This window comes from Rosa rugosa, chromosome 1, assembly GCF_958449725.1.
Source record: "Rosa rugosa chromosome 1, drRosRugo1.1, whole genome shotgun sequence".
In the NCBI taxonomy this organism is placed as follows: domain Eukaryota; kingdom Viridiplantae; phylum Streptophyta; class Magnoliopsida; order Rosales; family Rosaceae; genus Rosa; species Rosa rugosa.
The window spans coordinates 20,562,176-20,575,088 of record NC_084820.1 but is presented as its reverse complement, the minus strand read 5'-3'; the positions used below and the strand labels follow the sequence as shown (position 1 = coordinate 20,575,088).

Here is a 12,913-nt window from a genome sequence, read left to right as displayed (position 1 = left end):
GTTTCAGTTTCTATTGGGACCTCCAAATTTGCTCACTTGACCTCACTCTATTATGAATTATTAAATGACATATATAACATACTATAAAATTACTATTAAGGACAACAATTATACCAAAAAAATATTACATTTATTTTATGTAGACTTTCCAATTCAATAATATTAGATTGTATTCCTTATTATTTTCCTTATCTATTTTCATTTTCTAAATTATATTTTAATAGATATCACTACAATTCATTTTCCATAACTATTAATTTTCCAATTTCACTGAAATCATTTTCCAAATTATATTTTCCTTATCTATTTTCATTTTCCAATTCAATAATATTAGATTGTATTCCTTATTATTTTCCTTATCAATTTTCATTTTACTCATTAAAGCATTCATATATATTTAATAAAAATTAAATATATAAAAATGTATTAAGATCATGTGACATAAAAATGTATGATATATATGTTTTTTTTTTTTTTGATCGGGTTAGTTGTTAGTAACTCACACACCCATGCAGTGGTATCCCAGCGCCAGGACACCTGCACCGACATTGCGGCGAAAGCCTGGCAAAGCCAGACTAATCCACTGCACCGCAGACGCACGAACCCAAAGGGTCCCTCAAATCTGCTGGCCACGGGATAGAGCTGGGATTCGAACGCTAGACCTGGGGGTTCCAGACTAGGCCATTCGACCAACACACCACACCACGTGGTTTGTATGATATATATGTTAAACGCATATTGGTGAGGGAAAACAAAATAATTCATCTTATGATTTATGACCTAAATCTAAGTCAATCCATTATATTTGCAAAAAAAAAAAAAAAAAATAATAATAATAATAATTAATAATTAATTAATTAATCATGTGGTACAAAAAATATAGAAAAAAAAATTAAAAAAAAAATGATTTTTTTTTTTTGAGAATAAAAACAAATGATTTCTTCATTTTTTTTTTTTTGCACAACTAAAATAGAAAAAAAAAAACATAATAGTTCATGGCATTTTCTTATTGATTAGACATTAATTTTTGAAACTCAAGTTTGATTAAGAAATGTATATTTAGTTAAGATTTATAAAGTGATTAAATCATTGAAATGACTAAATTTTTTATTTTAAAGATAATAATTTGTTTGCAAATTATATAAGTGGGGTTATTTGAGGAAGTTTAGTGAGGTTTAGTGAGTAAATTTAGTATTTGAAAATTTGATAAGAGGTGTAAAAAGCATAGAGGTCAAGTGAGTAAATTTGGAGGTTCCAATAGAAAAACTCATAAAATAATTATTCAGTGAGTTGACTATATCAAGCAAAAAGACCGTTCCCCGTAAAACTATTTACAGTCACCAAAATTATCTTTTTGTTCGAAATGGTGAGAACCAAAACAATTTCCTATTTGATTGAATTTGGAGAAATTCTTAGGTGGGGGTTTCCCCACCACGTGGCTTTAGGGCCACCCAATCAGAACAAAGAATTTTTTTCTTATTTTCCAAAAATGCCCCTGCTCCCTAAATGTACAATACCCAAAAGACCCTCCTGCTAGGCAGTAATTGGTCTGCCGCATTGCCACGTGGTGCGGGTGCCCCACGCAAGTCTTTCTCTAGAATAAATTCTCCTCTCCTCTTCCTCTCATGAACGAGTAGTTAAATATATATATATATATATTTTTTTTAGAATTAGTTGATTCATAATATAAAAAAAATTTGCTCTCAATCTATTTAAGAAATTCTGCCCGAACTTTTTCTTATTTTGTGTTCCTATATTCTGTATAGTAACTTAAGTACATGACCGAAATCATTTTCTAATCCATCAAATTCAATTCTAAATTTATAATATTGAGTAGGTTCCACGTGGCTCCCGACGTGCAGCTCATAACGGTTTTAACCGAAATTCCAGCGCTTGCTCGAGACCCCTTCCTTCTCTTCCCAACATAAATGTAGCCTCACTTTAATTTTCACCATTTTCTTCTTCCCATTAATTAATCCCCATTTCTCTCTCGTTCTCTATCAAGCACACAGAGATTCAATTCAATCAAAGAGGCTCGATCTTTCTCTCTGATCGATCTGAAAGCTTGCTGGAGCGCAATAATGGATGAAGAATACGACGTCATAGTGCTCGGAACTGGCCTCAAAGAATGCATTCTCAGCGGCCTTCTCTCCGTTGATGGTCTCAAGGTACCTACCTGGTCACCCCAAACTCAATCATGTATATGCAAATCACAAACCAAACATGCATGGGATCCATTCGAATTGGCTTAGCTTCTAATTCATGCAGATTTGGCAATCGTTTTCGTAAAGTTTCAATGCATGCAGTACTCTAGGTCTTTGGTTGCTTGTCCAAATGGACAGAAGTTGATTTTTTTTTTTTTGTGTTTGTTTTTACCATCACTTGGCAACTATGATTTACATTAGGTTAATTTACCTGGATTAACTTTCATTGTTGTGTTATAGAGTTATAGAATTGAATAAGTGGTGGATATATAAAAACATTTAATCAGGTTGCTATTTATAATATGCTTTGACCTGAAATAGGTACTGCATATGGATAGGAATGACTATTATGGAGGAGAGTCTACTTCACTTAATCTCAACCAGGTAAGTGTACATTATTTCACCTTGCATTGCCACACAGTTTGACATTGTTTTCTCATGAGATATGATTCGTATCCGCCCGTGCATTCAATTTGGCTATTGTTTGTTTTTACTTTTGGATTGCAGCTTTGGAAGAGATTCAGGGGCGATGATAAGCCTCCAGAGACTTTGGGCTCAAGTAGAGACTACAATGTTGATATGATCCCCAAGGTATCAAGACTAATGCATATGTTTCTCAGCATTGTTCTTTGGTAATATATATAGGATGGGTACCATTTTATAGGTTTTCTTGATTGATGATGTGATCTAGCTCTTCTCTGTTTTTTTTTTGTTGGTCAATTTGACTTTTTTTAACTATGAGTGACTGGATCTAGCTATACTAAAAGAAAATTAAGGTTCTAGCCAAGCCTATCTGGTGTAACAACATTGTCTTCATGATTCCAGAATTTCATTTATTTTTTCTGATCCAAACTCAATCAGGAATGTAGTGTTCAGTACTGAAGTTTTTTTTTTTTTTTTTTTTTTTTTTTTTTTCAGTATTAACGTTGACTATTGATGATTACTGATCCAAGTTAAAAGTAGCAGATAATTTTATTTCCCTTTAATTTGTTGCACATGTTCTCAAGACATTCTTTTATAACCTTTATCATTGTTTTGACAGTTCATGATGGCAAATGGTGGTTTGGTTCGCGTCCTCATTCACACCGATGTTACTAAATATCTGAATTTCAAGGCTGTAGATGGTAGTTTTGTGTATAACAAAGGGAAGGTGTGTGCCTGATAACTATTTGTTTCATTGAGTGCCATTCATTTATCATCTATATGACATATGTAACTGTTGATTGTCCTTTCCCCCTGAATTAGTTAATGACTTTACATCATGTTGCAGATCCACAAAGTACCAGCTAATGACGTGGAAGCACTCAAATCTCCACTCATGGGATTATTTGAGAAGCGCCGTGCTCGCAAGTTTTTCCTTTATGTGCAAGACTATGAGGAGAATAATCCAAAATCTCATGAAGGCATGGACCTCAGCCAAGTTACAGCAAGAGATCTTATTTCGTACTTCCTCAAATCTTCTCCTTTTCATTCTTGACTTTCATTTGTCTCCAGATACATGCATTGTATGAACCTATTGAAACTTTTGTGGCTGGCATAGGAAGTACGGGCTAGATGACAACACAGTTGATTTCATTGGGCATGCACTAGCACTCCACCGAGATGACAATTACTTGGGAGAGCCTGCTCTGGATTTTGTGAAGAGGATGAAGGTAATGAACTGGTCCTTTTCATATATTTTTCTGATGATTTATAAAAACTGGAGAGATTAAAGAAAATGTTTCCCATAAGATTAAACATGAATGGTGAAGTGAAGAACTAATGGATCAGGAGTTTTCTGTGATTATACGCTCTTAAGTTAAATTTTGTAAGACGGGCTCTAAGAACCCTATGTTATACTGTTTGGATGTTGGAAAACTAGATGACAGCATGTCCGTATATAGGATGAGTATAGTTGAAATGCTGGTGTTAAGATGATTAAGTCACAACTCATAACACGAGAAATGATAAGATTAGAGATAAATACTTCTAAAAAGGTAGGGTAAGGTAGAAAGAAGGGATATGCCATATTTTCGGAATATATAGATCTGCCAACTCAGTTACCAAATTATTCCCTTTCATAGTACTCTACACATTTCTTTACCAATATGGACTAGAGTTTCTCAAGGAAAAGGCCATCATGATGAATATTAAATACCGTTAGTTTTGAATTTTCTTAATTATAAATAATTTACCTGTAACTCTTTAGAATTCAAGTCTGTTATAGAGAGAAATTAAACATCTTCTGTGAAAGATATCAGTTGCATCCTTTTTGCTATGAGACAACTACAAAAGTGACAGTTTCCAAGAGAAAATCATGTTTTGTCAATCTAGCTTTTGAAGTAGTTCTAATTATTTGAAGCCCATTGAGCTTAGCGGTTGGGAAGCATCAATATAGTATAACCTACCATTTGATCAATAACTGTGGCTGATGTGTGAAGATGTTCTTGAAGGCAAGCTGTTCATACACAGTTGCACATAATAATGAACTTTCCAGTGTTTTATATATTGATTTTTTTCTCTTTGTTCTTTTGGAAAGTTATATGCAGAGTCCTTAGCACGCTTTCAAGGAGGATCTCCTTATATCTACCCATTATATGGTCTAGGAGAGCTACCCCAGGTCTGTACTCAACCATTGATTTTAGTATCCTTTTGACAAAATCCTGCTTAGTTCCTCTAACAATTGGTGCTATGTAATTGGCAGGCATTTGCAAGGCTGAGTGCTGTTTATGGAGGCACATACATGCTCAGCAAGCCAGAGTGCAAGGTATATTTTGGCCTGTTGTTAGTATCAGAAATTATCAGAATGTTGTATTATCATCTACAAACCATTTAGATCCTTTAGTTTGCTTCTAGTAATGCTAGGATACAATGCCTTGTGTCTAAACGTACTACGATTTACTGAGATAGGGTGAGAGGTAGAACCAAGTGTACTTTTGAAGTTAATCCAGTACTTACCATGGGCTGTAATGGATAGATAACACTGATGCTGCAAAATGGCAGGTAGAGTTTGATGAAAGTGGAAAGGCATTTGGTGTGACTTCAGAAGGCGAAACTGCAAAGTGCAAAAAAGTTGTATGTGATCCTTCTTATTTGCCTGATAAGGTAACACAATATATCTTTCCATATCAGCAAGGTCATTTGGCATGAGTATTTCTTACATTAACTGATTTGAGTTGCAATCTTGTCTTACAACAGGTGACGAAGGTGGGGAAAGTTGCCCGTGCTATATGTATTATGAGCCATCCCATCCCAAACACCAACGATTCTCATTCAGTGCAGGTTATTCTGCCTCAGAAGCAACTTGGACGTAAATCTGATATGTAAGTGGCTTTCCTTACACCGAACACATCATTCTACTAATGTACAGTTACATAATGAGATGGAAATCCTTCTTTGAAAAACTCTTTGAAAAACTGTTCTCCAACAACAAGATCATATATGAGTCATCAAGATCTAATGTACTATGTTTTTAGCTATCCATATATGATCTTAGGTTGAGAATTAGGTTCTTATTAAGATCTCATACTATCTTATCAAAGTTACTTATCTGCTTGTGTGTACAAAACTACAAATGCACCGATATCATGTCGGATGAATAATGATTACATGTTTTTATTATTTTTCTCTTGGTAAGTTTAGTATCCTAAAGACCTGAACTTGAGGACAATTTACTAGCTTTATTTATTTATTTATTTTTATTATTATTATTTTTTTTAACTTGAAGAAATTTACTGACTACTTGGGTAATATTAATATCTAATCAAGATGTTAAATGATTGCTCAAGAAGTTCTATATGTAAATGCCATACTCAAGGTTCATCATATGATTTTGTTTTTTTGGTTTTTTTTTTGGTAAAACCTATAATGGTACAGCAAATACTAGAACATAAGCATAATGCGGACCATAAGACCTTTCTCATTGTGCTCCTTGGGTATCTTCTGTAACAGGTATCTTTTTTGCTGCTCCTATTCTCACAATGTAGCTCCAAGTGGGAAATACATTGCTTTTGTTTTAACAGAAGCAGAGACCGATAATCCTCAGGTTGAGTTGAAGCCTGGCACAGATCTCCTGGGACCTATAGATGAGATCTTTTTTGACACTTACGATAGATACAAACCTACTAACCAGTCTGATGTTGACCACTGTTTCATATCTGGGGTAAGAAAGCATGACATTTCCAGTTTGATTATTCCTAAGCTGCATGAAATTTATACTTGTATCCATGGGCTACAACAACGGAATCAAGGTAGGATCAGATTATATTAATGCTAGAATATAACATCTTTCTTCAGCTGCATTTGTAGCCAGACATCTTATCTAGTATGGAGATTGGCATTCCCTACTTTTATGGGGCTTTCTATTTTTGGCTTAAAGAAGCAATGACCATTAGTCTAACTGAAAACTGAGAATGATCAGAAGGGATATACATGTTCCTGTGGACAATTGGATACTATCATGTCTAAGTTAGCATTCACATGAGTACTATTTCTCTTAGAACTACAAATCTACCATCAGATTAGAACCTTCATGTTTCTGTTAATAAACTTTTGTCTGTTTGTTGTTATCCGGTAAATTCCCTCCTTTTCAATTGCTCACAGAGGAAGAGCCTGCTCTGCAGACTCTAATCGGTCTTATAGGGACTTGGAGTCAGTTGATCGGGTTTATGTCAAATTACAAGTTGGGCCATATTCACATGTGGCTTTCTAGTTTGTGTTTCTTCTGATTGAGAATTTCAGCTCTTTGTTAATCTCTTGAAGTTGGAATTCTTTGCAGAGTTATGATGCGACTACACACTTTGAGACTACTGTACAAGATGTGCTTGACATGTATAGCAAGATAACTGGAAAGGTAATTTTTCAATTTTACTCCAGTGATCCAACTTGTATATTGAACGTACTAGATCCTTTTGTTCATTTTGACCAAAATGAAGTGAAAAGGTTTAAGTTTCCGGCTTTTTTGCTCTTTCCTTTGTTGCTATGATCATATACTCTGAACTTGTAGTTCAATCTACTGCTTCTTATCCAAGCTTGTCTTGCCTTTGTGTTCGGTTGTTTCAATTGTTAAGCATAGTTCTAGTTTTGTTCAAGATGGAAATAGTATAGTTACATTTAAGTTCTTGCATCACAACAAGCAAACTTACATGATTGCCTCATGCTCTAGGTTCTTGACTTGACTGTGGATCTGAGTGCTGCCAGCGCCGCTGAAGAATGAAATGGAAGAAGAAAGTTTCTTTTCCTCATTTTTGAAGTATCAAAATCATTTATGTGTTCTGATGTTGTCTTTTTTTTTTTTTTTGACAATTTTAGCACCTTATTACTCCAATCTGTGTAGATTTGAACATTCAGATGGAGTAGGATTTTTCTGACTCTTCAGGGGATTTGAGTTTGAACATTTTAATTACTGTGTTCTCATTCTACTTGCTTCCAAATTTGTGGGTTCACCATCACTGCAGCTAAGCATTCATCAGCAGTGATGAACATCATAGATAGTTATACTGACAATGCAAATAAATTATTGAAAATTCTTTTATACACGGCTGTGTAAGTCTACATACACTAACTATGCAATCTCAGCCGTTCATATGTGGAGTCCGTTATTTATCATTCAAAACCGTCCAATCTCAGCGGTGTGTGTATCTTCACAGTTCACACTGAAGACTCTCCCATAAATTATATATAGGAAATAGAGGACTGATTTGACACTTCAAAATTTATATTTCTCAAAAGAGTTGGGGCTTACAACATTGTGGCTATTTCATGATTTTAGTCCCCAAAATCTGTTCTTTGTCTGTCCAAAAAAAAAAATATCTTGATTTTGTCAGGCTCCAAGGCTATTTATCAGATTTTTGATTTCCGAATCACTTTGTCATCCAGCAAAATAAACAAGTTATTTCATCTTTAATTACTCATTTTTGCTTTGACTCCTCGTGCGATCAGACAATGATTGCTTATGTTATTTTACACTGTCTCCTGTATTATTTTCTGAGATTTAACTGCATTGCAAGGAGACCAATTTTGATAATTCAATCACTGAAATTATCTGCATTGCAAAGAGATCGGGACAACCATGTTGGCACTGTTCTTAAAATGTTTACATCCACTGATCAGAATCTTGTGTTTCGACACAATTGACCCAGTTATCATTCCTTGTTCGCCTGTTGCGGCTACTCGTAAACCAATAATCAACACAACCTAAGAACTTCATTTTCAGCTTGAGCCATGTTATGCTACATCATGTTGGGTGGAAACTTACATGGCGAAGACAAAGTCTGAATAGATTTTGTGAATGTGGCGTCGGTGGTGATCCTTGAAACCCAAGGTTACTTGGAAAAATTGGACACAATACCAGAAAGAAATGACTTCTAACCAAACCTTTTTTAGACTGAAATTCCATCTTAAACACAAGACCACATGAAAAATCAAGAGAAATACTTGTACATCAAAGGTGTGTTGCCAGCTACTCCGCTTTAGATTTTGAAAGAACTTTCTTCCTCTGCGTAAGCATATACCCGTACATGTGAGGACTGCCTGCAACAGAAGCCATTTGAAAATGAATAAAACAGGCCAAAACAGATGTGTGCTAATAACGAAAGATTTTCAGTACATGCCTGGGACATAGAATCCTAGGGCTACAATCGCAGCACAGATGTAATCAAAAGAGAAGTTCCACTTGTTTGGCATCCTTATACAATACTTCTCAGAATTCTGCAAATAAAACAGCATGTAAGGTTTGGTGATTGAACAGCCACCACAACTAACTTCCCCTCAAAAAACAAGGAATTTTTTTTTTTTTTTGCTTTTGATCATTTAGTTTGATACCTTAATGTGTGGCATGGCAAGATATATTAAGCCAACTTCACTTGTGATCCCAATTGGATACAACAACATGAAGGTGCTATACCTGCATGGCATGGAAAAAGATAGCAATGAATAAACACAGAACTCAAATTACATCCATTCAAATACCAGTGAGCACTAAAACAGTGTACTACTACCTGAGCCACTGGAGCCAGGAAGGCGCAAAACCAAGAGTCTCTTTCATGCCATAGAAAGAGTATCGAATAATCTGCAACATAAAAGAAATGAATGAGAAAATATTTCCAAACTACTTGAATTTATAAAAATTGAAAATGATAGCAACCAACATCAGGATGCAGCACATCCTAACTGTAGTCAAGAATTATGGAAAAGCCAAGAGGAAAGCAAGTAAGAAGGAAATAATTGTGCTGTATACCACTTGACAAAAAGGCTAGCTATAACATAGTAGGTTAGAAATTGAAGAATTCTAAGCGTTAGCTAATTAGGTTTCTCAAGCAATATGGGATTAGAAAGCACATACAAATATTCAAGCTAAAATCCAAGCTAACCACTTTAGAAAAATGTTGAGTTCAAGGACAAACTGTGATTGCAAAAGGCTTTTCATTAAGCTAAAATCCTAGGTACTGATAAGTCCTTTAATAGGCAATCCAAACAAAAATGTTAAAACTTTACCGTTTGCTAATAAATGTCCCAACTTGGATGATAACCACACATATGGCAAGAGACACTGTTGTCGGAGAGAACAAATTAATGTCCCTGAACTATAAAGATATAAACAATGAAACGTCGTCTTTAAATTGATCAATGCTGGCACCATGTTTGATGTTCTAAGAAAACCCAGCTAGAGTACTCGTGCCATTTTATGGGAAGCAAGGCTTGTTATGCTGAAAGCTCCAACTAAATCACTTGATTTCATACTTCGATCTTGATTTAGAATAATACTTCAAGGACCCAGTTTGTTTAAGGAGCTACAAAATACAACAACACTGTGTACTTTGTATCTAGCCAGTTTAGGACTGTATTTTTTTCACATATGTTGTATACTTAGGTTTCTCAAGCAATTTGGGACCAGACACATAAATACCAAGTTTCTCTATAGTACATATTTTGAAGCAAAAAGCATTCCAAACCACTTCCATAAAGCAACAAACTCTGATGGCAAAAGGCTTTTCATTAAGCTAAAATCCTAGGTGTTAAGTGTTGATAGGCAACCACAGCAAAAATTTACAGTTACTTGTATCCTAACTTGGATGAAAGCTAATCTGTCTAGGGACACACACTCTATTCCCTGATAAAACTAGCTAATATCTGCCTTAACCATGAATATCCTAATCACAGTGGTCAAGTCATTTTAAGCGAAGCAAGACAAATTATCCTTAATGCACTTAGATCTTGATGTGCAGTAATACTTAAAAAGTTAAAAACCTAGATTGTAGACGGAGCTAAAAACTAAAAAGATAAATACACTACAGACTTGCAGATCACTAGGCAGTTAGAACAGTAACATTTTCCACAGATTTGCTATTCGTGCAGCTTCTAGCAGCTACAACTTTCAAGACTGACATTTTTCTACAGAGCTGTGAACAGTTAAAAGAGCAAGAGAAGGGAATCAGTAACACTTGCCTCAGTGATGGACCAGCTGACGACCAAAGAGCTCACAAGGACATGACTCTGAGTCTGCAGCAATAAGCATCATCTTGGTTACTAAAAATTTCCAAACCCCGAAAAGAAAAGGCCAAAATCTTTGAAATATAGAATGCCTAATTGTGACTACAACTCTGAATCTTGATACCAACCTCAGGAAAGCTCCACAGGATCCCCCAAACCAGAAACAACCTCGAACTAATCTGTGGCAGTGTGGCTGTTATAGGAGATCTCACCAAACCTTCACACAAAACCCACAAACACAAGACTCAACAAAAACCCACAAACGCAACACTCCAACAAAACCCAAAACCCACAACCCACCATAGAAATCAGCTAAATTCTCAAACTTTTTTTTTCAAGCAAAAAGGCACTGACCCACTAAGCCATGAAGAATCTCCAAAAACGCGGCGGATTGAGCAAACTGAAGTGGGCGGTCGAGGGCATTGTAAACCTGCTCGGGGCCCGATTCCCGAAGTGTCTTCACGGCAAGATACAGCACCTGAGACCTGAAACCCAGAAAGAAAATCGAATTGGGTACTCGAAAATACGAATGCACAAGCACAAAGATTGAGTCTTTTGGATTTGGTTACCATCCGATGAAGAGGGTCCAGTTGTAGAGGGAAAGGTAAAGCCGTCTGAGAAGAAGAGACAAAGATCCCGCCATGAAAGCCGTACTGTGGTGGATCCAAAGAAGCAAGCACCAGCACCAGCACTTGTAATAATATATAGCCAACCAGGCTAGCGTGTAATAAAGACTCAGACAAATGTGCAGGTGAGTAGCTCAACGTTGCAACCACTTCAACTTGTAAGTTTCGTCTGCCATGGTCTTTAATGGTCATAAGTCATAACCACTAACCCCTAACTTGTTGGATGGGCTACAAAGGTCGTTGCTTTAATAATGGTTGAATCGGAGGTTGGTTTCTGGTTAAAGGTTTGAATGTTCTTTGCACTGAAAAAGGAATGGGATACTCATTCCATGTTTTGTTTGCGACTTCCTTCCTTCCTTCTTGTGATAAATGGTTACTTTGATATAGCTATTAGCTAGCTATGATTAGGGTGTAAAGACTAGTGGTCAGTCTTGTTCTTAATCGATAATGAGGTCATAAAAAATAAAAATAAATCTTTTTTTAATAGATTTTCATGTGTCGAGGTAGAACACGTGGTGAATGAGAAACCCTTTCTGATTCTTTTTTTTTGGTTTTAAATACAAAACTTCATTAAAATTTCATGGGAAAAATTCACCAACAGTGTCTGGACACTTAGGGGACTTTCAGAATGATACCTGAACTTACAAAGTTATCAATGTGATACCTGGACTCATTTTTTCGTATCAATGTGATACCTACGACCAATTTCTATAACGGCTCCGTGACGGAAATTGGCCGTAGGTATCACATTGATACGAAAAAATGAGTCCAGGTATCACATTGATAACTTTGTAAGTTCAGGTATCATTCTGAAAGTCCCTAAGTGTCCAGACACCGTTGGTGAATTTTTCCCAATTTTACACGTGCGATGCACGTGAGTCACTTAATGAAGACAAAATGACCGATTTACCCTCAAATTATTTCTTTCTTTTCTTTTCTTTTTTTCTTTATTCTTCTTTCTTTCTTCTTCTTCTTTTCTGGTTTCTTCTTCCCCTGATTTGAATCATCAAGATTCAAATCATCTTGCTCGTCCGATTCCCACCGCCGCTGCGTCTCAATCCACCTTCATGCACCACAGATGTTTCTGGTTCCTCCAACTTCAAATCCTATAGCAAATTGAAATTGTGCATTGAGGCTTCACCGCTCACTCCGAGTTCATCCCCGCCGCCGCCGCCAATGACTTGACCACCACCACTCTCGTTCTCTCCTCCGACCCCCTTTTATACACCATTGATCAGAAACTCAGACTCCGCCAGCCTTCCACTCTCAAATCACAGCTCCAATCCCACCCCTCCATCCTCTCCTTCGTTCCCGACATGCAACACCACCTCCACACCATCCTCACCTGCAACTTCATCGGTTTAGCCGAAAACTTCGGCCTCTAGCCCAACTTCGATCAGAGGCAATTTTAGGCAGACAAAGATTAACAACTTCGGCCTCCACACCATCCTCACCTGCAGAAAATTGGAGCTGTTCTTATTCACCAGCTTCGCCACTCCGCTGCTACCCACCATTATGCCTCGCCGATTAGTAGACAAAGAACTCGGAGCCTCCACCATCGAGAAATTGAGGCTCACGTTCTGCGTGTCCTGCGCGGCGGATATCGGCCTCGTC

The 12,913-nt window shown here is 36.4% G+C and overlaps 2 protein-coding genes across 2 annotated transcripts; one reads left to right on the top strand and one right to left on the bottom strand.

Annotated features, from left to right (window-relative positions):
* The first annotated feature begins 2,081 nt into the window (after positions 1-2,081).
* LOC133723240 (guanosine nucleotide diphosphate dissociation inhibitor At5g09550-like) lies at positions 2,082-7,587 on the top strand. Its single transcript, XM_062150060.1, has 13 exons — positions 2,082-2,168; positions 2,526-2,588; positions 2,712-2,795; positions 3,247-3,354; positions 3,475-3,647; positions 3,745-3,856; positions 4,723-4,803; positions 4,888-4,950; positions 5,187-5,288; positions 5,382-5,506; positions 6,135-6,345; positions 6,961-7,035; positions 7,348-7,587. Exons 1-13 carry the CDS (start codon positions 2,082-2,084, stop codon positions 7,396-7,398), a joined length of 1,335 nt encoding a protein of 444 aa, XP_062006044.1. The 3' UTR covers positions 7,399-7,587.
* Positions 7,588-8,365: 778 nt separating this feature from the next.
* Positions 8,366-11,634, bottom strand: LOC133723233 (very-long-chain (3R)-3-hydroxyacyl-CoA dehydratase PASTICCINO 2A). Its single transcript, XM_062150053.1, has 8 exons — positions 11,243-11,634; positions 11,028-11,158; positions 10,802-10,890; positions 10,629-10,682; positions 9,182-9,252; positions 9,006-9,087; positions 8,791-8,891; positions 8,366-8,710 (listed from the first exon to the last, which is right to left on the bottom strand). Exons 1-8 carry the CDS (start codon positions 11,314-11,316, stop codon positions 8,644-8,646), a joined length of 669 nt encoding a protein of 222 aa, XP_062006037.1. The 5' UTR covers positions 11,317-11,634; the 3' UTR covers positions 8,366-8,643.
* Between the last annotated feature and the right edge of the window lie 1,279 nt (positions 11,635-12,913).